The sequence below is a fragment of the Gorilla gorilla genome, chromosome 15 (genome assembly GCF_029281585.2).
Source record: "Gorilla gorilla gorilla isolate KB3781 chromosome 15, NHGRI_mGorGor1-v2.1_pri, whole genome shotgun sequence".
NCBI classification, from domain to species: Eukaryota; Metazoa; Chordata; class Mammalia; order Primates; family Hominidae; genus Gorilla; species Gorilla gorilla.
Window position 1 is genome coordinate 93,228,531 of NC_073239.2, and position 24,862 is coordinate 93,253,392.

The 24,862-nt window shown below is 48.3% G+C and overlaps 1 protein-coding gene across 1 annotated transcript in view; it reads left to right on the plus strand.

The window, feature by feature from the left end:
- Window positions 1-8,548: 8,548 nt before the first annotated feature.
- The window catches only part of ESRRB (estrogen related receptor beta), a 127,433-nt gene continuing 111,119 nt past the window's right edge, over window positions 8,549-24,862 (plus strand). Inside the window, exon 1 of the mRNA XM_063698048.1 lies at window positions 8,549-8,863. Within this exon, the coding sequence (XP_063554118.1) occupies window positions 8,814-8,863 (50 nt within the window). The 5' untranslated portion in view covers window positions 8,549-8,813. The remainder of the gene's footprint in view (window positions 8,864-24,862) is intronic.

Sequence of the window (24,862 nt, forward strand, 5' to 3'; positions counted from 1 at the left end):
TTGGGGAGCTGCCCTCCTGAACTTCTGGGTGCCATCATCTGGCTTCTCAGCAAGCCAGATCTTAGGCACTGGGAGTAGAGGTGAGATTTCACCTGAGAGGGAAGCTGACTAAGAGAGACAAAATAAGAAGGCAGTCCAGGGAACCCGAGCCAACAGCTTGTGTGTGGTACAGGGTCGGCACTTAAGTGTTTGCCCTTCCATGGGCAGGGAAAACCCATCCCTCCTTGTCCCATGTTTCTCCCCCTCCTTGTGGTGCTCAGACACCCTGCAGAAGGCCTTTGTCCCCCTCCACCTTTCTTCAAGTCCTTTCCACAACACCCTTCCAGTTTGCTTTTTTTTTTTTTTTTTTTTCTTGAGACGGAGTCTCGCTCTGTCACCCAGGCTGGAGTGCAGTGGTGCTATCTCAGCTCGCTGAAGTCCCCTCCTCCTGGGTTCAAGCGATTCTCCTGCTTCAGCCTCCTCAGTAGCTGGGACTGCAGGTGCGTGACACCATGCCCGGCTAATTTTTCCTTTTTTTTTTTTTTTTTTTTTTTTGTATTTTTAGTAGAGACGGGGTTTCACCGTGTTAACCAGGATCGTCTCAATCTCCTGACCTTGTGATCTGCCCTCCTCAGCCTCCCAAAGTGCTGGGATTACAGGCATGAGCCACTGAGCCCAGCCCCAGTATGCTGTCAAAGCAAGTGCCTCAGAGGTGAGTGTAAAACGCCCTCTGTGGCTTCAGGAAGGGAGAGTAAAGAGGAATTATTACTGCTCCCTGCTCTGCTGGGCTTGGTAGAATTACCCCAAAGCAGTGTTTATCATGCCATGAAGCTGGATGCCCATGTTTAATGTGCTATCTGTTCTGACCCCAGGTGTCTCTCTGCATCACTGCTCTCCAACCAGCGATCCTACAGTCTGTGGCTCAGCTGAGGGTCATTGCTGACAAGTGTATTACTGGTGTTTATCCATATTAAATCTTGCAGCGGTGACTGCCTTTTACCCATTTTTCTAAACTCTCTGATTCCTCTGTAGTTTCCCTTCCTGCTTTGTCTTGTCCTTCTTGGAAAGGCAAACCCTCCCAAGTCAGGAATTCTATTGAAGCTTGGTGTTCCCAATTATTTATGAAGAATAAAGATGTTATGGATGGCCATGCTATGAAGCTCGAGCCTTCATGTAGAATTGTACTGACCCATTCATAATTACATCATTCAGAGTGGTGGGGAGTTCACCAATGGGACTGTTTTAATTACAGTATACATCTGTGAAGGTAATGGTCAGCCAGCACTTTTCTCGTGTAAAAACACAGTTAAAAGCTGTCATCTTGGCTGGTCGTGGTGGCTTACGCCTGTAATCCCAGCACTCTGGGAGGCCGAGGTGGGTGGATCACCTGAGGTCAGGAGTTTGAGACCAGCCTGACCAACATGGTGAAGTCCCGTCTCTACTAAAAAATACAAAAATTAGCTGGGCGCGGTGGTGCGTCCTGTAATCCCAGCTACTCAGGAGGCTGAGGCAGGAGAATCGCTTGAACCGGGGAGTCAGAGATTGCAGTGAGCTGAGATGGTGCCACTGCACTCCAGCCTGGCAACATCTCAAAAAAAAGAAAAAAAAAAAAAGCTGTCATCTTAACCATGTTTTCTATAGGTCTACACTTTAGAAAACACTGATCTTTGATTTTTTCTTTTCTTTGAGGTTTTTTTTTTTTTTTTTTTTTGAGACAAGATCTAGCTCTGTCACCTAGGCTGGAGTGCAGTGGCATGATCTTGGCTCACTGCAACCTTTGCCTCCCAGGCTCAAGCAATTCTCCTGCTAAGCCTCCCGAGTAGCTGGGACTACAGGCACACACCATAGTGTGTGGCCAATTTTTGTATTTTCTGTAAAGACAAGGTCTCGCCATGTTGCCCAGGCTGGTCTCAAACTCTTGAGCTCAGGTGATCCACCTGCTTCGGCCTCCCAAAATGCTGGGATTATAGGCACAAGCCACCACGCCCGGCCTCGATGTTTGATTTTTCCTAAAACCTGGAAGCATTTGCTGGCTTTTTTTCTCTCCACAAAACATTTCACTAGAGCAAAAATAAAATGCATTTTATTCCAAAAAATAATTGGGTACAATGAAGTTCTACCTTAATTGAACCATTAGGAAATAGAAACACCTTTGAATGTCCCCAATGTTGAATTTTCTGTCATTCATACTAGGGAGACAGGCTCTGTCAACATGTTTCTTTCTTTGCACTTAACAACAATACAAGTGTGTGTGCTGCTTTAGAATTAATTTTCTGAAAGTTTCCCATATTTTGTGGTTTCTCTAAAATAGTTATCTTTTAGAATAGACATGCAAATGGAGGCATAATCTGTGAGTTTGCAAAGAAACTGTTTATTCTTTCTGTGGCCATTGCTGACCATGGGATTTTTGCAGTTAAAACTATCATCAGCCAAAGAGAACTTTTTCTTCTACCAGTGATGAGACCCTAGAAACAAATTGCTTGCATTACTATTTGTAATCAACTATGTATGCTCAAATTGTTGCCAAAGCCAGGCGTGGTGGCTCATGCCTGTAATCCCAGCACTTTGGGAGGCTAAGGATGGATTACCTGAGGTCAGGAGTTCTAGACCAGCCTGGGCAACACGGCAAAACCCCATCCCTGCTAAAAAAATAAAAACACAAAAGTTAGCCAGGTGTGGTGGTGGGCACCTGTAATCCCAGCTACTTGGGAGGCTGAGGCAGGAGAATTACTTGAACTCGGGAGACGGAGGTTGCAGTGAACTGAGATCACACCATTGTACTCCAGTCTGGGCGACAAGAGTGAAACTCTGTCTCAAAAAAAAAAAAAAAAATTGTTGCCAAAGTCACAAGAAACTAAACGATAATGTAATATGTGACACGGACAAAAATAAGGTCAAGTTTCTTTGTTATAAGAAAAAACTCCACAATCCACTGTAATGGAAAATATTTAATGAGACAGATCATTCATTCAGTCAATAGCTAGTTGTTCAATGCCTCTTAGCTACCAGGTACTATCGAGGTATGGTATTCTTTCTCTCCCCCTGATCTCCCTTCTCCTCCTTCATTCCTTCATTTTCTCTTTGTGCTTCTCCTACTCCTCTTTTTCTCCCTTAGAAATTTGGCAAGGGATAAAGCTATTACAGTCATAATGTGCTCCTATTCTCCTGGTAGTTGGTAGGAAAAAAAAAGATTTTTGTTTCTATGGAGAGACAAATCTCACTTTCCTCATCCTCCAACCTGCCTGCTCACTGCAGCTACCATCTTGTATAGCGCCTACAGGAAGAAAGAATCTATGGTAAAGAGAGAACTTTAATATATTAATCAGCTGTGGTGGTGAGAATGGATCTTGAGGCTCAGAAAAAAGAAAAAATAATGGAGCTTTGAAATATCTGGAAGTTATTCCAAGACCCCTGGTAGGGATTTCAGATAACGAAATGGATGACGCCAGTGGTGGGAGGGCACCCAAGCATTTATCCACTCAAGATGCCCCCTTCATATTTTATCCTTGGTGTCGTGGCAGCAGTGCTAATAGGACATGAGCCTTCTTGCCCCAATAATGGCCCATTACGGCTTCAGGAAAAGCCATCATGTTTCCGCAGCATTTATCTGTCAGCAGGAGACTATTACGAGAGCACAAACTCACATTGTATTAGCGTTATCAGTTAATTATGATCCTTGGGACCAGTGCCAGCCAATGGGCTAGCAGTCTGCTGACCATCACTCAGGGATATAACTCCACACCCCCAAATTCAAGCATGTAAGAAGACAGCAGGTCCGCAGAGACGTGTGGTCAGGGACATTTCCCCTGGCCAGGAGCCCATGGAGCACTGTCCTCAGAGATGCGCAGGTTAGGCTCGCTGTCTAGGCTAGGCCCACCTTAGTCATTGTGGACTGGCAATGGAAGCTCTTCCTGGACACACCTGCCCCAGCCCTCACCCTGGGGTGGAAGAGAAATGAGCTTGGCTTGCAACTCAGACCATTCCACGGAGGCATCCTCCCCCTCCTGGGCTGGTGGTAAGAAGTGGCTACATACTGTGGGTGTTTCTGAAGGTATCATTCCCACCTGGAAGCTTGGCTTCAGGAAAATGGGGATGGGTGAGGGACAGGGATGGCATAAACAGTTAGCATTCCTACACTCACTGGATTTAGAGAGCATGTGGCAGATTCTCCAAAAATGCCGTTGGGTCTTGTCTTTTAGTGAGGAAGCCGTCAAGTCCTCTACTCTCCTGGGGACCAAGCTGGCTCCACCAGCTTCTGCTAAGTTGCCTGGCTTGAAAGGTGGAGGAAGTACCCTCCTATTGTTGGTCCTAGGGGAGCATATGGCAGGGAGGGGATTTGAGGACCTAAGAGACACTGCTTGCTGCTGCCTCATTTGTGCAAAAATGGCTGGTGTCTGGGGAGGCTGCCTCAAGAGAGGGAAGATACTACCAAGACTGGATTCCATTAAGAGTGGAGATTTTCACCCGACCTCTGGCAAGAGTTGCTGTGCTGGGTTAGCCTGCATATATCATGACGAGACTGCTCTAGTGACCCCTGAGATCTGGGCCTTGGAGTAGGATGGCATACCCTGAGGACTTAGGCAGGCTGGGGTGGGAAAGGGTGGGTGGTTAGTGGGAACCTGTGTTTGTCTAGATCTCTGACATACTCAGTGCTTTTTGTACCCAGGGAAATAGAGGCATGGGGGACACAGTGGGCTAGGCTGTGTGTGAAAATTTTTCCTAATTATCTGCCACCTGGAGCATTGCTTACTGTAGGACAGCAGCCTATGACATCGGCATCCACAAACCAGTGCTTCCTTTTTCCCTCCCAGGAAACCACTGGGGGAAGGGTGAGGACGCAGAAGCCTGTGTCCCCTCTGTCCACCAGGTAAAGAGTGTGTGGAGCATGTTGTATTGGACAGTTCTTGTTTGTCATCATTTTTCTTAGGGAAGAGCTCAAACTCAGGGAGGGAGGGAGTAGGAAAAGCAGAGTGGCGGGTCATGGTGGCTCATGCCTATAATTCCAGCACTTTGGGAGGCCAACGCAGGCAGATCACAAGAGGCAAGGAGTTCTAGACCAGCCTGGGCAACATGGTGAAACTCCATCTCTACTAAAAATACAAAAACTAGCCAGGTGTGCTGGTGGCTGCCTGTAGTCCCACCTACTCGGGAGGCTGAGGTGAGAGGATGGCTTGAGCCCAGGAAACAGAGGTTGCAATGAGCTGAGATCATGCCACTGCACTCTAGCCTGGGCGACAGAGCTGGACCCTGTCTCAAAAAGAAAGAAAAGAAAAGAAAAGAAAAACTTGTCTTTTAAGATTTAGGAATTGAATAAGTAGAAATTCAGTAACCACAGATGGAATGCTTTGCCAGATATTCTCTGTGTGACCTTGGGTAGGTCACTTCACCACACAGAGAAATTTACAAGTTTCCTTTGTGAAATCTGATGATGGTTCTAAATGGTTCTCTGAGTCCCTCCTAGCCATAAGGTGCTGTGAATGTAATGAATATCAATTTAAAGGCATTTGTCACAAAAACAACGCGACCTGCTGTCATCTTACATCCTCCACATTTACTGCATCTAATAGCTTTTGTCCACTTTCCTTTTGGCTGACTTGCCCACCTGGGGGTACTAGTACTGGGGTGGAGGGTAGTGAAGGGGTGGCTTAGAGCTCTTGCTGAGCATGGATTACAAACAGCCCCTCCTCTAGGTGAGCAGTAAAATAAATCATGATTGGTTGACTGCATTTTAGGACTGAAGAAAGCCAAGAACCCCGCCCACCCCACTCCACCCCTGTACAGCCTCCGTTTTCTGGAGAAGAGATGACTTTGGCAAGGTCACACGGAGGAGTCAGGACCCGATCCCAGAGTCCTTTACTGTTCCACACTGCTGCCTCTCCAGCCAGAGGCATGGAGCCTAACCCTGGCTTTGGGAAGGAATCCATCCTCCGTGAGTTGGCTGAGGGCAGAATGGGAAAAATGTGGGCCCCATGCACAGTGTGGGACCCAGGCAAGTTTGTCTGGAGAATCACAGGAGGAGCCTGGGCCTGCCAAGTTGGATCATGCCACTAGGGTGTCCCGGCGGCTGGCCCTCATCTCTCCTCTTGCAGAGTCAGAAAGGAAATGAGAAAGAACTTGGCCCCGGGGCTGTGTGAGAGGAGGCTCAGGCAGAGGAAGGCTGAGAAGGCCTAGGTCTCTAGGAGTTCATTCCCGCCTGGAGGACAGTCAGCTAGTGCCCAGAGATAAGGCTCCGGGTCACCTTCGTGCCTGGACCTTAGAGGCAGATAATAATAGTAGGCAAGCATTAGCCTAGTGTTTTAACCAATGCAGACCCCAATTTCTCCTCATTTGCTCCCAGTGGCTTTGAATCCATTGCTCTGGGTTGTGACGTGGTCTTTCTTTTCAGGCCATGAAGAGGACCTTATTTCTACCAAGTGTGTCTTGTTTCCAGTTAAAAACGGTGCACCCACACAGAGTAAGGAGCCAAGGGGCCCCAGACAACCCATCAGTGCCTCACCTTCTTCCTGGGCAGCGGTCTGTCACTCAGCAGGCTGTGGCATCCCACTCCAAACTCCTACAGGTTAACCATTCATTCAGCAAAATCTTCATCAAGCAACTGTTATGTATCAGGCAACTTCAGATCCTAGGGATTCTCTGGTGAACAAAAAGAGACATGGTCCCTACTCCCATGGAGCTTACAGTCTAGTGAGGGAAGGGTGGAGGAGGGAATTATCACTCATGCCAGTACACAGACAATTGCAAACTGTGATAAACTACCCAAAGCAAAGGAACCACAGAAGATTCTGGCACTATATGGAAGGTGGGGCCTTCTAGGTGGCAGGTGTAAAGACTGGGGCCCAGAGGGAAAGCAGCAGGGGCTGTGGAGAGGAACAGAGGGACCTGCAGGAACCTGTCATAGGATGTCTTCCTTGGAGGCCAAGGACTGGGGCCTTTTTCCTAATTGCAACAACAGGACATTGGATGTGCATTTTACAAATCGCTCCCTGGCTGCTGTGTGCCTGGAGAATGGATTTCAGCAGGGCAGAAAGGATGCCGAAAAACCAGTCACTGAGGTCTTGGTGAGAGATGATGGTCATATAGAAGCCAGGCTCAAGGGAAGCATCTCTGCACCCCTCTTTCTGTCTCTGATGAAGTACCTATGTGATTTTTAAAAATCGGGGGCTGCTGGGGGGCTACTGACAGAGGAGACATCTTCATCCATCTCTCTGTGAGATGCCTTCCTGAGCCTTGCGCCCAGAGAATCCCACTCGTTCCTCCACTTCAGCACATATGAAAAATCTCAGCTCTGTTTCCCAACCTGCACAAGCACATTTATCCAAGTCAAAAATCATCTGCGATCCTTCTGCCCACTCTCCTAGCCCCTGCCCAGGCGGCTGGCCCCTCCTGGGGTTTCTCACAACCCTCCCTGCCTTTATTCCTGAAGTGCTTGAACATTGCCTGCAGTTACACTCCATTTAGACATTATTTTGATGATAAAATTATGTCTTCCCCCCTACTGCTCATTGTCTTCTGCAGAATATAGGAGAATAAGGTGGTGGTCTCTCCTGAGGGCTTTTCCCCCCTTTTAAATAATTCTATACCTACCCCCCTCCCCACACTCATTTGAATCATCAAATTGATTATTATCCCTGTGGCTGGTGCATCTCAAAAGATGAAAAACCCAGAAGCAGGGCTGGGGCATGACTTACAGCTCATTTTGGTACAGTGGCATCCCATAATATTCGGGTTCACTGAGGGAGCAGCGGACGGGGATGCAGGTGCGTTTGTAGCTGGGGATTCAGGTGTGTATTTCAAAGTGTGTACTTGTGCCTTGGAGTGGATGTGGCGGGTAAGTTGATCATTTTCACCACGATTGTATTTTCCTAAGCAGACAGGAATTTATTTGCTCATGTCTGTGTCCTGGGTACATTTCAGAGAGCTGCCAATGACTAGAGCATCACTTCATACATTGAGAGAACGTTTTATAGATGCGCACCCTGCATCTAGCCATATGAGAGTGGTGCAGAACTGACTGGCCCAGGTGATGAGAGCTGGGAAGGGAATCTGTTTCTCTTCCGCCTTCATGCTGTGCCTCACCTGTTGGCCTGACCCTTTGCACTTTTGCGCACACAGCGCAGGGTTTGAGGCTGCCTCTTCTCTTTGGTGCGTGGGTGGAGAAATGTGACTCATTTTTAATTTGGAAAACAAATCCATTCCAGAAAGGCTGAGAGGTGAGTTTGCTAGACCTGCCAGTTAAAAGATGGGATAGGGGTGGCCGGGGGGGGGGGTATGTAAGCAATAAATCTCCCCCAACCCCAGACCCACCTGGCGGTTGGACATTCCCCCCCACCCCCCTTTAACTGCGAGAAGGCAGGCCTTAGGGCTCTAACACCCAGTACTCCTACTGCTCAGGAGGTGGGGACCTCGCGCGCTGAGCGTCTCATTCCATGAAGTCTCTCTGTCTCACCCCCCTCCCCCCACCCCAGCTTGATTCTGTCACTTTAAGTCCAGCCCCTGAGAGATAGCCAATAGGAGCCAAACTATACATCAGTCTCCCAGCCTTAAAGCTACAGTAGGGTTAGTGGGCTCCAAGTCTCTTATGCCCCAGCCTCCTCCACGGCTTCGCATCCCCTCTGCCCGCTCTCTCCGGAGCGTGCGGATGAGTGGAGCGCTGGGCTGTGCGCGCACGGCTCTCTGCCTTCCTCTCCCCCGCCGCGGCCGCCTCCTCCCACTCTGCGTTCTCGCGCTCACTGTGCCCTGCCCGGGCTCGCACCTTGCCCGTGCCCTTCACTCGCTCTTCCGCGTGATTTCCCCGCCGCCTTTCTCTACCAACTGGGAATGCTAAAACGGGACTGATGGACGTGTCCGAACTCTGCATCCCGGACCCCCTCGGCTACCACAACCAGTAGGTGCCCTGCTTCTCGGTCTGTCTGTCCTTCTGCCCGTCTGGCAGTCTCTGTCCTGGGGATCGCAGTTCCTTTTCTGCACATTCTTGTGTAAAAAGTGGAAGGGACTTCGGGGGGGGGGCACTTGGGGGACGAAGGAGGGGAAAAGCCGCACACTTCTGGGTTTCTTTCTAGGGCATAAACCCGCCTCTAACTTTTTCCCGCACCCCCTTTTACAAATCCACACTTTCAGGCAAGAGTGGCGCTTTCTCATGCACTTTCTCCCCTTCTCTCTCCTCTCTGATCTTGCTCCCGGGTGAGAAAATATTTGAGTTTTTGTGGAATGGAGCAAGAAGGGAGGCAGAAGCCCAGAACAGGTGCAGGGATGTGGTTGCAAGGATGTCCTGTCCCGTCAGAGAAAGCCTTTCCCGCGGGCGCTTTGTTTTATTATTTCCATCCTGGGGACCAAAAATGATCCCGGCAAGAGAGAGAAAATCGAACGTGCCGCGGCGGTTTGGAAACTGCAGGCGGCCAGTGCCGCTCTCGCCTCGCGGTCTCCGTGGGGCGCCCCGAGGGTGCGCACGTGGCGCGGCGGATCCAGGGCGCCCGGGGGATGCGGGCCCAGCGCTGCGTCGTAGGCAAAGTTCGTTCTCGGCTTTGGGGGAGGCTGTGCCCAGCGGAACAGAAGGGCACGATTTCCCTGCTCCGAGGCGGCTTTGCGCTCGTGGTGCCAGAACCTGGGGTTATCCGAGCGGCGTGGGCGCGGGCGGCAGCCGGCGCCGCGAGAAGCGACTCTCAGAAACCGCGGGTCCCCAGCCCCGGGGCAGCGCGCCAAGAGCTCAGAGTGGGAAAGTGAACTGATCGCCCAAGCAGCGGGTGGTCAACCCGCGTGTCATGTCCGGGCTCTCGGGGATCCCACTCTATCCACCTACGGTTTCCCTCCTGACACCCTCCACGGTCGCCGCTCCACCTGCTCGGGTACCAGCCCGGGTCTTCCCTTGGGCGCTGCGCACCCCACGGCGCCCCCGGCGGGTGTCCCGGAGGCAGGTTGTGTGCGCGTGCGAAGTGGTCCCTCGGAAGGCTTAATAATAATAATACATAAAACTCTAGGTTCTTACGGACAGCTTTCCTGCTTAACTTTGTGCTCATCTTCCTCTTTTTTTTCTGACGCAAACTAAACTCTCCAAGTCAGCGTTTCTCCAGTTCCACCGTGCTTTCATTTGTGTACCACTCGCTCTCCCCCTCCCCCCAAGAACCACGACTACATCTCTAAAATAAATACTCTGGATCATGCGGGGTCCCAGGAAGTACCTAACCCCTCTCCTGGCTGCACGGAGCACCTCCACCACGGTGCACCCCACTTGAGAGAGAGGGCAGCTGTCCACAGCATGGCTTGTGTTGTTGACCAGACTGTTCCTGCTTCTAGTTTGGGGATTTTCCCCACTCCACCCTGGGGCAGAGGGCCTTTTAGATGCCACCAGAATGTCGGCAGAAGGCGCTGGTCTGGGAGAGGAATCCTTAATAATAATGGATTCCGATTTCCATCAGCTTGAAAAGTGGCTTTCATTCCTTTTAAAGGTTAGATTCTAGCTGGGGTGGGGATGGGGTGGGAGAACCTGAGGTTAGTGAGGCTGTGGACAGTATTTGGTGCTTGTGGAGCATTTCCTTACATAAAATGATCAAGTATGACAAATATTGGATATTTAAATTATTAAGGCTCCCTCTCTCCAGAGGTGACTTCTTTAGTTGAGCATGAAATACTTATGTATTTGTCCCTGGCTCAAGTCATAGTCAATAAATATGAAAATTCGTATGAAGGAAGTACATTCTTTGATTATGCTTACCAGGAAAGCAAGGAGTGAGATGGAGGCTTTAACAGCTGGGTAATTCATCGAGTTGACGGCAGCCCTGACTGGAGTTTGAGGAGAAATATGGGCAAAAAGGCAATGTCAGGGAAGCAGCAGAAGGAAGTCGGGGAGCTGAGGTCCTGGGGGTCTGGGAAAGGTTTGAGATAGAAATCATTTATAAACTAAGCCTGACAGAGGTTTAGATCCCCAACCCTTTCCGTTTTTTTTTTTTTTTTTTTTTTTTTTTGCAAAGAATTAGCTTGTCCCTCCATGGGGCACAGGAAAAGCCAAAAATATACCTGCTGTCTCCACCGAGGAATTGAGCACCCCTGTGAGATGTCATTTCTCCAAGCCCAGGACCCACTGGGCAGCAGCCCAGGCATTGATGAGCTGGCCTCTTATACATATATGTGCCGCCTGGGGAGGGTCTGCGTGTGCTGTGGCGCAGAGGGGCATCATTTCAAGGACGAGCTTGTGGAGGTCTGAGGCTGGTGTCTGGGGAGACATCTTTCTGACCTCTACCCCACGGCTTTGTGACACAGCTTTAGAGCCATGGGTAGTAAAGTAACAGAGCGGGGGACTGGATTCTTTGGTTTGGTAGAAGGATAGTAGGACAAAGCCATTCATTACAGTGCCGGCGTTTCCCAGGGAACGTACAGTAAGTGGGTTCGTGTATGCTCTGCTCACAGTTTTGACCTCTGTGGATTGGCTGACATTCCCGGACTTGAGAAAACCCAAGGGCACAGGGACTAGGGTGGAGGGAGGAGGAACTCTCTGGTCCTCCCTTTTGCTTCTAACACATAGAGAGCATTTGTTAATGCTGTAGTATCATTCTCACTTTCCCAGGTGAGAAATGAACACACACAGAGAGAAACATACATACCTTCCTACCTTGCTCTCCTTCATTTTCATTTTCCTGTAGCCAATCCTGTAGGTGACTCCATTACCCATTCTAATCAATATTTTATGTACATATATAATCACCCAGAGTGGGAGGCAGCATGCTCGCCTGGGTGTGCCTGTGTACAAATGGGTCCATGACTGGACCAGCTGGAGACCCACGGCAAACAGTCCAGAGAGCAAGGGGGGCTATCTTCCCCACCGTCCGATGACCACTTTGCTGTTGTTAAAGAAACAAAGAACAAATTGTCCTGAAGGTAAAATATGTGGGTTCACACGTAGGAAAAATGCCACATGGTAATTCAGAGTCAGTGACCCGGAGAAAAACAAAGGGGGAAATTAATTTTTAATGGTACATTTAAAAATAAATCAGAGTGAGGACATTAGTCTCGGTTTTCCAAGGGAGGGGCTCTAGGAAATAAACCTTTATGTGCCTGTCAGCCTTCTGGAGGTGTGCGCTGCCATGGAAGAGGATGGGTGATAGGAGGTGGGAGGTGTTCAGGCCTGAAGGCGATGAACTGGGAGGAGACATTAGGTCAACGCTGGAGGGCCCCGGTCCCGGGTAAGGCCCTTTCCAGCTCAGTGAGATCCTGACATCACTGGAAATTTCCTCTTGGAGTTTGTTACTTCCCCCAACCCTTTTCATTTTAGAAACAATCCTTTATTTTGCTGATAATGAGGACATATGAAAAAGATCTGTTCCAAAAAAAAAAAAAAAAAAAGCACAGAGAAACAACCTGGCCACAAAACAGGAACCTTTTTATTCTATTGATTTGGAGTAATCAATAAATATTCCATTCAGTCTGGGAGAGGAGGGGCAGAGGGGACTTTCGGGGAAAGCACTTCAAAGGAGGTGGCGGTGACAGAGATTTCATGTCACACCCTGCCTTCTCAGAGCACCCCTGGCCGTAGCTCAGGGGCCCTTATAACTTTGTCCTGCGTGTGCTCCATTCATATTCCTGATAACTGGACATTTTGCCAAGTGGTTTTTAAAGATAATCTAAACTCATTGAGAAAGTTTGTCCCCTTCCTCAGCCCTCTGCTGAATGCCTTGTTTCTTTTGAGCAAAGATCTGCCTACCTCTGATGGGCCGGAGGAAGGATGCGTGTGACAGAGAGACATTGAGGGAGCATGTACATTGGGGAGGGCGGTGGAGTTGGCCATGAATGCGTAGGATTCAGAAGGAGACAGAATTCGAAGACAGTAGACAAGCAAGAAACAGGATGCTTTTGGCCTGACTCTGCAGCGCCCTTCTCTAGAACTTGTCTCCCCAAGTCCTTTAAGTGACTTCTTAAAAATGATTAAAATTCTTTTTGGTTCCAAATTTAAGGGAAGAGATAGCAGATATTTAGATCATAATGTCCTCCTTCAAAGTAAAGCCCACACCACACCTTGATTGCCTCCATTCTGCTGTTCCCCAACACCTACCGGCCATCATTGAGTCTCTGTCCATTTCTTTCTGAAGTGAGACCCTCGTAATGCTCTTCCTGCTGAGCAGCAGCTCTGCCCAGAATTAGCAAGGATGCCGCACAGCTCCCCTGGGAGCTTCTGTCGTAGAGTCTGGTGGCTCCTGACTGAATGTTACTGGGTGGGGAGCCCCAGCTTGACTTGAATGCTCAACCTCTGGGGTCCTCCAGTGACACTACAGCCCCTAGAGGTGCTGCCGGTGCAGGGTCTAAGGAAGGACCCCAGGAAGCCAGGAGAGTACAAATTAAGAATGGGCTGGAACTAGCCATGGCCCGGAATCTTCCTGAACATCCTGCCTGTTTGCCCTTGAAGGCTTTTGCCGATTTCTAGAGATAAATCAAAGACCTTTTTAGCATGTATGCGCTGGTGACCCCTGATTGGTCTCTGTCTCTGGTGAGTTTCCCCTTCCTCAGCCCCAGCAGCCTTAGACCTCTGGGGACAGTCACAGACATGGTCTTCCCTCAGAGGAGGGGCCCATAGGCTTTGGGTGGCCCTGGTGTCCCCTGTCCCCTGGCATGGGTGGGGTGTGATTATATCCTTTTAGCCCCGTCAGCTGGTATGGCTTCGTCCCTGTGCGGGGAGGTTGTGGTGTTTATAATTGCAAATGTAATTAGCAGACCAGCTCTGGGGGACGGGGAGGCTCAACTTCTCTGCACATCACGGTGACCCCTGTAATGGCTGGCCCGGCAGATTAACCCTCACCGGGCCAGCCTGCCTCCTGCCACTGGTGAGGCTGCTGACCTTCTCTAATAATGGCAGGGCTGTCCTGGGACCAGACACCTTCCGTGGAGGGGTTGTCAGGGCAATGACTAGGAGAGATCTGTAGTTGGGAGGATTTTTTCTTCCCCAGGGCACTGGGCTAGTGACCTTTGCCTCTTGAGACACTGTCACCCTGGGCAGCAGGCTGTGCTGGGCCATTTCTTCTCTCGCGTTCCTGGCCATACTGGAAGGATGTGACGGAAGGACTTTGAGTGCATGCTGGTCAGTTCTGTGGCTCTAAAGGGACTCATTGTGACTTCCATCTGGTGCTCCTGGGCTCAGCGGGCAGTACCTTGTATTCACCCATCTCATCAGCTTCTTCTCAGAGCCAGCTTTGGGGAGGTGACTGTTCGCTGGCTCCTGGACTCTGAGCAGGTGTTCCACAGAGCTGGACTGCTTCGGGTAGGGAGGCTGGTCATAGGAGAGCACAGGCTCAATTTGTTTCTGAGAACAGAGACCTCCCCAGTTAACCATCCAACAAAAGGACACCAAAACACCAGACAAGTGGGGAACATGGAGCTGCACGGTCTTTTCCCTCCCTCCTATGAGTGTACTTGTATTTGCCTCTCTAGGGTGCCCTTCTGTACTGATCAGGATTAAAATCATCAAGGGTCCTAACAGGACCTTTCTTTATAAGTCACTGCTTAACAGAGTGTCAAGCCCTTCTGTGCTGCCAGTAAAGCCCCTGTTGTAGAGGATGTTTCTGAACCTCAAAACATCAAAAGCCGTGTCCACCCCTAAGAGAATTTCCACCGTGGGAAACCTGTGTGTGCACATGTGTGAGTGTGTTCCGGTGGGTAGTCCCCTTTAAGATGGGGTGACAGTGGACAGGGGTCTCTGCTATTTAAACATGTTCCTGCTGACTGCTATACCCCTTGGCTGGGCTGAGGTCTGGCTGTGACCACATTCCAGCAGGGGCTGCCGTGCCTTGGGATTGGTTCGTCCATGGTGCAAAGGGGACTGCAGGGGCACCTGCTAGGTGGCTGTCTCTCTGGTTCGCCCAGAGGATTTCAGTCTTAAGAGCCTCTCTGCAATTTTCTGGCCTGGGTAGGTCTGGGGCAGACCCCAGAGAGGGAGAGAAGGAAGTCCTGCCCTTCTCCAGGATAACAGATGGCCACACTCAGAGGAGCATTTGGGCCATTCTGTTCCAGGTTCCCGACTTCCCCTTCTCTCCCTGGAAATAGCCATTGACAGGTTGTGGCTTAAAGAGTCAACTGTTTTCTTAAATCAAGGAAAATCATACTGGTTAACCAGCCCATGGGACGCTCACTATGGGGTTGGACTAGGTGGAAAAAAACTATTGGCCGAATGTTTTAAATTCAGAATTGACTGAGTTTGAGTTAAAATTGTATAAATCTAAAACAAAAGTTTTCCTGGGGCTCAGAGATAGAATTTTTTCATTTCATTTTGCTGTGCTTTTAAACCTATACACATTTTGGTCTAAAAGTTTCTTTTTTAAAAAAAAATGTCTTTCCTTTGTTCCTTAGGACTTTAAAATATTCTATTCAATATTGTCATTCAGCATCCCCGGGACTGAACCTTTTCAGGGAATGGTTTTCTGGAAAATGTTATTTTATTTCTCAATGTCATTTCATTCAGAGGTCAAAAGGCAGTTAAACAAACTCCAACAAGCCTTTGTTTTTATCTTCTGATTTCAAATGTGATCAATTTTTATTTAAAATCGTATCAGAGACCTCTCCTACCAATTATAGTGGCAGTCAGCCTCGTGCCTGACCATTGGTGTTTACCAAAATCCTGCATTTAAAACTGTACGAATGTGAAGTGTCAAATTGAATTCAATCTTTTCTATCAAGGAAACGATGAGTTTAAAAACCCCAAATACCGAATGTGGTTTTAACTTGGTTCTTTTATTTTTAATGGCTTGAATTGGCTTGAGTTCATAAATTAGTTTTTATGTTTTATTCTTTTTGTTAATTCATTTTGAAATTTTTATTGTATTTTTTTTTGGCATTTTCATCTGGCTTATGCTTTAAAAATGATGCCTGATAAAGGGTTTTTGAGAATCATTGGCCTTTTGATGTGTTCTTGGTTTCTGAAGGGCAAAGAACAAGGAAATACAGGTGTAAGGAAATGCTATAGGAGAGGATGGAAGGGGTGAAGAAGCATGATCTTTTAGATGAGATTTCTCTCGTGTCTTACAATTTAGCATTTTCCTTTGTCTTCATTTTTTCCCCTCTATTTTTATTCCAACTTGCTGTAGTTTGCCCTTGTCCTTTTGTCCCTCCTTGACTGTTTTGGAGGAAGGAGTGTAGGTGTGTGGTCTGCCTGAGTGTGAGTGTGTGTGTGTCTGTATGGCTGGCTGAGCTGTTCAGAGGTGCTGAGCATGATTAGTTGGGTAAAGTCCCAAAGCAGAATGCCTATAATTGGCCCCCCTGTTCTGATTCAGCCATCCATACCTTTATTCATGGTTGCTGGCTGGCTCACGTTTTGGTGAAAAAAACAAGAAGGGTATAGACCTGCTGTTTACAGACAAATTTCAGGTGGTCTGTTTGTTATCTGAGGAGCGTGGTGATAGGGGCTGCAGGTATGGGTGAGGATATGAAGAAGCACTAAACTTTATGCAAAACCAATTTTTAAATCCTTCCCCTCATCTCACCGCCTGTGCTTGGAACCCTAGTTTGGGATCTTGGTGATGCACAGTAAATGAGCTGTTGTATGCTTTTGTTTTTGTCTTCCTAATCGATCAGCAGAAAACATTTCCTTTTGATGGTGAAACAGGACTTCAGCATGCAGAGTGCAGTATTTATCCTCTTACTTTTAGCTTCACTCTTTGTTATTTGTCTCTTGGGTTTGTTGACATTGTCTACCTAAGCAGTCAAGCTAACAAGCTTTGGCAGAAAGAACACTGCTTTTACAGAAATAGTAGCAATTTTAATGTGATGGTTATAATAATTGTGATTACAGTAATCACAGCTTGTACCTTTTTCTTCCCAAAAAGCGCAAAGCAATTCTCATAACCATTTTTCTCATAGTAGCTGGATGAGGGTGGCCGTTTCTTGCTCCCAAACATAAATATCTTCATGCAAACATAAACATGCAAAGGCTGCAGGTTTGCATGTCTGAATTCACCCAGGAGCAAAAACTGCCTGGTCTCTGAATACGAACAGGCAGGTAGAGGAGAATACGGTGTTAACCACCTGGCCCCCCTGAGAAAAGCTGGGTGCTTTGCCTTTGAACGAAGATGGGAGAAGTGTTTCTTGTAAGTGATGCTGTGCCAAGTTTGACCCCACTACCGCCGGCTTCTATGCCCCGTGCCATGCTCTGCCTCCCAGTTTCCCCTTGCTCCTTGGTTCCTCTGGCTGCATTCTCATGAGAGGTTTGCAGACCAAAGGCACAGAGAGGACAAGGGGGGTTATGACTTGGCACATATGAATATCTGAGAGAAGAACTGGGTGAAGAGAGAGGCAAAGTCATCTCTCCACCCTTGATCGCCTTCTTGTCCATTTGGCTTATATGAGGCCGTTGTCCCTGCTCCTGAGTACCTCAACCTGCACTATGGAGGCGATTAGAGGGAGGTCATCAGGGAACTGACCTCTCTGAATTTCCGTGACCCTTCTTGTGATGCTTCATGGCGACTCCCAGACCTGAAGCCTGCTCACCTACAGACCATGCTCATCTGTGCGTTACTTTAGAATCCATCAATGCTTTTGTTATTTCCTCTCTCATTTCCTTTTTTGTATATGTATCGTGGAACGAAGAAGCAGCTCTGCTTCACCTAATATTCCAGGGTCCCATAGCTGTCTGTATTTTTTTTCCATCTCAATATTCTTACTCATGTTCTTACTCACAGTTTCTTTTCCTCAGGAAAAAAAAAAAAAACAACCAAACCTCAAAGCTTTGGATTATTAATTGATTATTAACTGATTTAACAAACAAAACATTCCACCCCCAAGGAATGCAAGCAAGACTCTGGCTGTGCTGCTCAGGCTGAGATCTGCTTTCCCCCTCAATCGGTGAGAAATTTTATATCTTCAATTCCCTTGTTGGACCCTGAGTAAAAAATTAATTCATGAATAATAAAAACCAATCAGTCTTGTTGAGTTTAAGAAGGATTAGGAGAAAGGGTGTTTTTTCTTACAGAGAACATTTGGAATCTGTGTGTCACTGTCACCAAGTGTTTGGTGGTGGCTTGAGTGATGCCTTTATTCACGGCAAATGAGCTGTTGATTATCCTGAGTATAACACATCTTCCTCAGTTGTTAAAGCCAGCTTACTGCTGACTGTTACGGGGTTCCTACCCACTGCTCTCCCACCATCTCGTACTCCAAGCCAGTGATAATTCACTGAAATTAAGACAGTTTCCTGTGTAAGTGGCATATAACCAAATAGCAACCGACCTGGCCTTTGCATTATGAATAAGCCCATTTGTTGATGGGATGGAGTCCTTCTTGGTTTCCCTCCCCTTTCTTTCTCAGGAAGTAATTGACCAGAAATTTACATGCTTTTCCCAGAACTACAGAAATTAGATGTGTAGATTCTCTTTTCAGTTTCCACTAATAGTATCTTCCTCCCAGGGTTGTTTTGAAGATTTAGTCAGAGGACAAGCACCAGGCATATAGTAGGTGTGCATTAAATGTCCAGTGTTATTAATTTTTTGATGTTATCTTTGGGGCATTACTTTTTATTCCTTTGACATAATCTCACAATTATAGTCTTCCCTACAGTGAGACTGGGGTGCTTGAACTGACTACTTTGTTTAATGTGATCAATATGGCTTGCGTGTCAATATATAACACAAGGGGATTAAAGAAGGAATTACAATTTGGGATGGAGAGGATGAATAGGAAATTTTCCTCTGAACGAATCCCTATATTTTCAGTAGGGCTGTCCAGTAAAATACAGGATACCCAGTTAAATGTGAATTTTACATAAATGTGAGTATCTTTTTTCGTATAAGTAAATCCCATGCAATGCTTGTTAAATCTGGCAACCCTATCTACCCATGACTGTTTTTCTTAAAATAGTCTGATAAGAAACACATTGCCCTTATTTTTTTTTTCTGCTTTTGACCAAGCCTGAAAGATTAATTCTAGGTTCGGTTTTTTAATTTATTTATTTATTTATTTATTTTGCGTGACGGAGTCTCACTCTGTCACCCAGGCTGGAGTGCAGTGACACGATCTCGGCTCACTGTAACCTCTGCCTCCCGGGTTCAAGCGATTCTCCTGCCTCAGCCTCCTGAGTAGCTGGGACTACAGGTGTGTGCCACCACACCTGGCTACTAATTATTTTGTATTTTTAGTAGAGACGGGGTTTCACCATGTTGGCCAGGTTGGTCTCAAACTCCTGACTTCAGGTGATCTGCCTGCCTCTGCCTTCAAATGACCATCTTTAACATTTTACCAATATGAATGTGTTAGGCTGGCCGTGCCCTTAGATAAGGCAGTGGGTAAGTTCCATCGACCAGATATATTGATAGAGTTACAATTAAGTAAATAAATCTGCTGAATGAGGTCTCCTAACAGCACCCAGGGCTACTGAATTTTGCCTTAGGGAGGAACAGGGTAAGTCAAGTCTTTTTGGGAACCTGTCTGTGCCTGATGTTTCCCTGACAAACGGGTTGGGGTGCTGGACTGCCAGAACCTGAGACCCCAGAAACTGGAAGTTACCCTTGCCCCACCCTGGAGGCCAAAGCAGCAGCTCTCCCTACCTCCCCACACAAGGACAGGAGGCTGACCCTTGGGAGCGTCTCCCAGGAGGCTGAGGGGAAGCAGCCCAAATCAGTGTTAGGTGGTGGATCAGGGAGGGTTAGGACTCCAAACCTGAAGCAGAGCTAGTTGAGAGCATGGATGAACCGGGGCTCGCCAACAGGGTACCAGCGGACCCCAGCTTCCCCTCATTCACCTCTCGGAACAGCACAGTCGCACAGCCCTGGTAAACACAACCATTGTTTTAAGCCTGATGCCCTCACAGCCCAGGGTACGGGGAATGGAAGAGCTCTAGAGCCCCCTACAGGCACTCACTGGCACTGCACCCCATGGGTGACAGTTCTGCAACAGAGCCTTCCCTTGGTGGGGTGTATGGAGAATCCCAGGGGGTGAGCCTTCAGAAGCTCAGGGGTGAGCTCAGGACTCTGGCTTTAGAAAGCAGCTCTGGTTTTCACCTTTCCGAGCCCTGCTCCATGCAATTTAGTACTGCAGCTGCCTTGTAGTGTGGTATTCCTCCCAAGCCCCACCATGCATGCATGCACACCTACACACCACACACTCACTGCCTCCGTGGCTTGCCTGACCTCCAGACGGGCTGGCAAGTGCTCAGGTCTGATTCAGTTTGAGGAATGCCCTCCAGCTGCTGAATATGCAGAAGTCGTGCAGCCAGCACCATTTTCAGAGCCAGATACTGGTGTTCAGATGCTCTTCTCCAAGCCACCTAATTCTCTGGGGAATCATTTTAGGATTTGATGTAAGAAAAGTGTCTGAGGGGGAATAGGAGAGCTAAATATAAAGTGTAAGGCCAGAGATGGGTGATTGTAATAGTAATAGTTGTAGTAATTGACATTTATTGAGCATTTACTGTGTGTCAGGCTTTGTCCTAAGAATATTTCATGTATGAAATCATCACTTCCTCACAACAATCCTAGGAAGTAGGCATTATTATCATCCCCCATTTCACAGGTAAAGAAACTGAGGTACAGAGACGTTAAGTCATTTGCCCAAGGTCACACAGCTGACAAAGCTGGGATTTGCACAGAGGCAGTCTGGATGTGTGCCTGCACTCCTCACCCCGATGTTATGTGTTGCTCATTGCATCTAGAATTTCAGCTTTCTTTCATTCTTTTTTTTTTTTTTTTTTTTTTGAGATGGAGTCTCACTCTGTGGCCCAGGCTGGAGTGCAGTGGTGCAATCTCAGCTCACTGCAAGCTCTGCCTCCCAGGTTCACGCCGTTCTCCTGCCTCAGCCTCCCGAGTAGCTGGGACTATAGGCGCCTGCCACCATGCCTGGCTAATTTTTTGTATTTTTAGTAGAGAAGGGGCTTCACTGTTCATCCTGTTAGCCAGGATGGTCCTGATCTCCTGACCTCGTGATCCATCTGCCTCAGCCTCCCAAAGTGCTGGGATTACAGGCGTGAGCCACTGCACCCGGCCTAGAATTTCAGCTTTCTAACTCCTGCCTTCAGAACACCTTGTGTGGATCTAACACTTGGGCAAAGTTTAAGGTGGGGGTGGAGGGGGAAAAGACCAAGACCCATGTCTTGGTTCTGAAAAAGATAAGGTAGAAGAATTGCTGCACAGACTCAGACCTCTCATCCCCCAGGTCAGCTTCCATCCTTGTCCTCGGCACAGGAGAAAGCTGTAGGAAGGAACTTTTGGTCTTCCTGACATCATCGTCCAAGGCCCCATGCCCAGCCTCTGGAGGCCACTCAGTGGTTTGACCCCCTCCATGCCTCTCCTGGAGTCTATCATAAACATATGTTGAAGCCGACTTCCCTCTTCTCAGCTTGCATTTTCTCCTGTTCCTTGCCTTCCCATCATTCTCTTATCGCCCATTCTCCAACGGCTCCCAAGTCTGAGTCTCAGTGCCCTACCTTGGTGCCCGTCTTGGATTCCCGCAGGCACCACACAGCAGCACGTGCAAAATCAAAGACAGCATCACACTCTAAACCTGCTTCTCCTCATGTCTCTTTAGGCAGGGACCCCCCACCAAGCCAAGATATGGAGCGTATCTTCAGTTCTTCCCTCCTGCTCTTCATTGTTGAGTCCCCTCCTACATCTGGAAAACTTTTACCTATGTATACACCTCAGATCTAGTCATTCTTGTATTGCTTCCCCCAACCCTGGTCTGCTTAGTGAACTTCTATTTATCCTTTAAAACCCTGCTCAGGTATCCACCTCTGTGTGGAGACATCCCTGACTTCTCCCTGGGGGAATTAATCTTTCTCCTTGCAGCTGTTCTCTGTCTCACGCCCCTGACTGGGTTACAATCTGTTGGATTTGAATATTTGCTTATTTTTTCTCCTAGATCATGAGGTCCTAGAGTCCAAGGTCGTCTCTGTGTCCCCAGTGACACAGAGTGGGTGTTTAATAAATGTTGGTTGAGCTAACCTGAGGGGATTGGAAGTAGTTAAAGGGGAGCCCTTGGGGGAAAACAGGGAGAAAGAAGGGCCTGGGAAGAGGTAACCAGGAGAGCACTGGTTCTGCCACAGTTTTGCCCTGGTTGAGCCATGGAGGCAGCTCTGGCTTGGGGAGCATTATATCCTTCTGGGAGGCAATGCAGTGTTGGGGTTAAGAGGGAAAACCCTAGCTCCAGACTAACTGAATTGAAATCCTGGTCCCAATGGTGTGCTGGAACCAGCTCAAACCAGCTCACTGTTAAATATTCAGCAGTTTTGTGGGCTGATGGTCAAACACAATCATTATTAAAAATTAAATGGTATAAACTTATAATTAAATACATTGTATTAAAAACAAAGGTAATAGATACCACTCCTCACTTCCTCATATCTTAGTACATTTCACTTTACGTTCTTGCCATCAATTTACACCTAACGTATGGTGGAAAAACCATGCGATGCTGAGCTGCTGCCTGTCTCTTCCCAAGCCTGCATTCCATGATGACACACTGGTAGTTTGAGAACAGCCATGATGGGAGTATTTACACCACGGAAATTGGCAAATGCTACAGATCCGCCGTCCCCCAGCCGGCCGTTAAACATTTATTACCACACCACTGCACTGGCTCCGTCACATCCCAGCTCTGTGAGCCCAGATAAATGACTCAATCTCTCTGTATCTCAGGTTCCTCTTCTGCTGTGATCTTCCACGTTGGATTGCCATAAAGATTAAAAGTTGATAAACATGCCTGAGTGCGGTGGCTCACGCCTGTAATCCCAGCACTTTGGGAGGCTGAGGTGGGCAGATCATTTGAGGTCAGCAGTTTGAGACCAGCCTGGCCAACATGGTGAAACCCCATCTCTATTAAAAATACAAAAATTAGCCAGGCGTGGTGGTGGGCACCTGTAATCCCACCTCCTTGGGAGGCTGAGGCAGGAGGATCACTTGAACCCAGGAGGTGGAGATTGCAATGAGCCAAGATTGCGCCACTGCACTGCAGCCTGGAAAATAAAGCAAGACTCAGTCTCAAAAAAACCAAAACAAACAAACAAAAAAAGATAAATATAAGGTACTTATAGCAGAAACTAGTACACAGTAGGTGCTCAATAAATATTAGTTCTTTTTAGTATTTCTTCTCATTGCTCCAGTGATGCCCCTATCCAAATTCTACGGAAACAGATGACGTGCCAGGTAGAGGAACGTAAGTTTTATTTCTAGAGCATAAGGTTCATGTCTTTTCCCTACAGGACCCCTGTGCGTAGGGTTGAACTTGAGGAGCTAAGTGCGGGAAGTAAAAACCATGAATTTTCCAAGGGGAAAGGCGCTGATGGAGAGGTATGCTGAAGCCTCCAGGCCATGAGAGGATTGTGCCCCAGGCCCTTTGAGGAAATGAGGCCACAGCAGCACAACATGGCTGAACAGGTGAGGCAGGCACAGGTGAGGTCAGGAGAGGAATGAAGCAGATGCCAAGAACAGCCAAGCTGCAGCATGAAGGGAGGCTCTGTGTGTGGCTGCAGCGGGACCCCAGGACCTTGCGAGGAGGCAGCTGCCCTCTCTGGAAATGCTGGGCTGTGCGGTCATGCCCATGAAGGCAAGGGCTCCTCTGGCTTTGGAAGTGGAGAAAATATTCCTGGCCAATCCCGAGTTGGATCACACAGTTGAGGTTACACTGGCTGCGTTGTGGTTTCTTGGGATGCTACAGGAAAGCGGGAAGGTAAGAAGATTTGGTCTGCAGCCTCCAGGACAGCAGAGGCCAGGAAAGAGCCAGAGTGGGTTTGGGCTTTTCTAGACTCCTCCGTGGCAGGTTTCCTGGGTCCCAGCCAACCCAGGCCCCTGGAATGAGGATTCACACTTAATCTCTCTGTTACCTGGAAATTGCTTCAGGTTCAGACCTTTGCCATCAGGAGGGGCAGTTCAGTGACTCAGATACACACAGTTCCCAGCCCAGCCCTTTTCCGATGGTAAGTGCACTACAAGCCCACAGACCCCTGGCAATGCGTACATCTGCATGCTGTACAGGCCAGAAGCTGCAGCTCGTTGCTGGGGTCTGCTTCTGTTCTTTGAATCCCTGGTCTGTAGACAAATGCCCTTTGGAGCGGCCTTGCCGAGGAGAAGGCAGCGTTGAGAGTGAAGCCCTTCCTTCCCACCTTACTATGGGAGTCTTTCACTTTACCCTGAGCTCCTCAAGGGCCCATCTGGCTCTGATTCGTCTGCAGCACAGGGTCACTCATGGAGGAGCCTTCAGTAAACGTGAGGTAGAAGTTTAGATACATTTTGAGAAAATTTGTGCTTTGGGGTGCACCACTAGTGGGTTACCTGTTCAGTTGTACAGGTTGTTCACTGTCCAAGAGTGCCTGGTTGAGGAGGTGGGTGGGGTCTGAACTTAGTTTTTCTAATTCACAACAAGCCACACATAGCTGGGGCATGGGGGTGAGTATCCAAGGGGTTGAGGGCCTAGAGGGGGCTGAGGAACCACCTTGCCAGGCTCCAACTCATTCATTGGGAGCAACTTCCTGTCTAACCTGTGTCTGGATTCTCTGAAGAACTCTGTGTTTCTTTCTGCTGGCAACATCCCTGCAGCCTGCATTTAGAGCCGGATAGCTCTTCGAAGGCTTTCTGTTCTGTGTAACTGCAGTACTTAGCGGGTCCCCCATGGCTCTCAGCAGGCCCCGGGGCAGGGAGGGGCCTCCAGGCCCTGCCCTGGCTGCTGCTATTTCAAGATGCCAGTGGAAGCAGAGACACTGCAGCCCTGTGTTCCCAGAGTCAAGGTGCAGGGTGGTGTGTGGGTGTGAGTAAGCCAGCGGCCCTGGCAGGCAGGGGCATATCCGAGAAACAGTGTCACAGGGTTCCTGGGCTCTAAGGGCCTCTGTGAGTAGATTTTGGGGAGTGCTAGAATTTATCAACTTGGAGGGGAAGGAAGCTGCTGTTTTAGCATTTGATGCCTTTAATCTTTACAGTAATACCTAAGTAGGGAG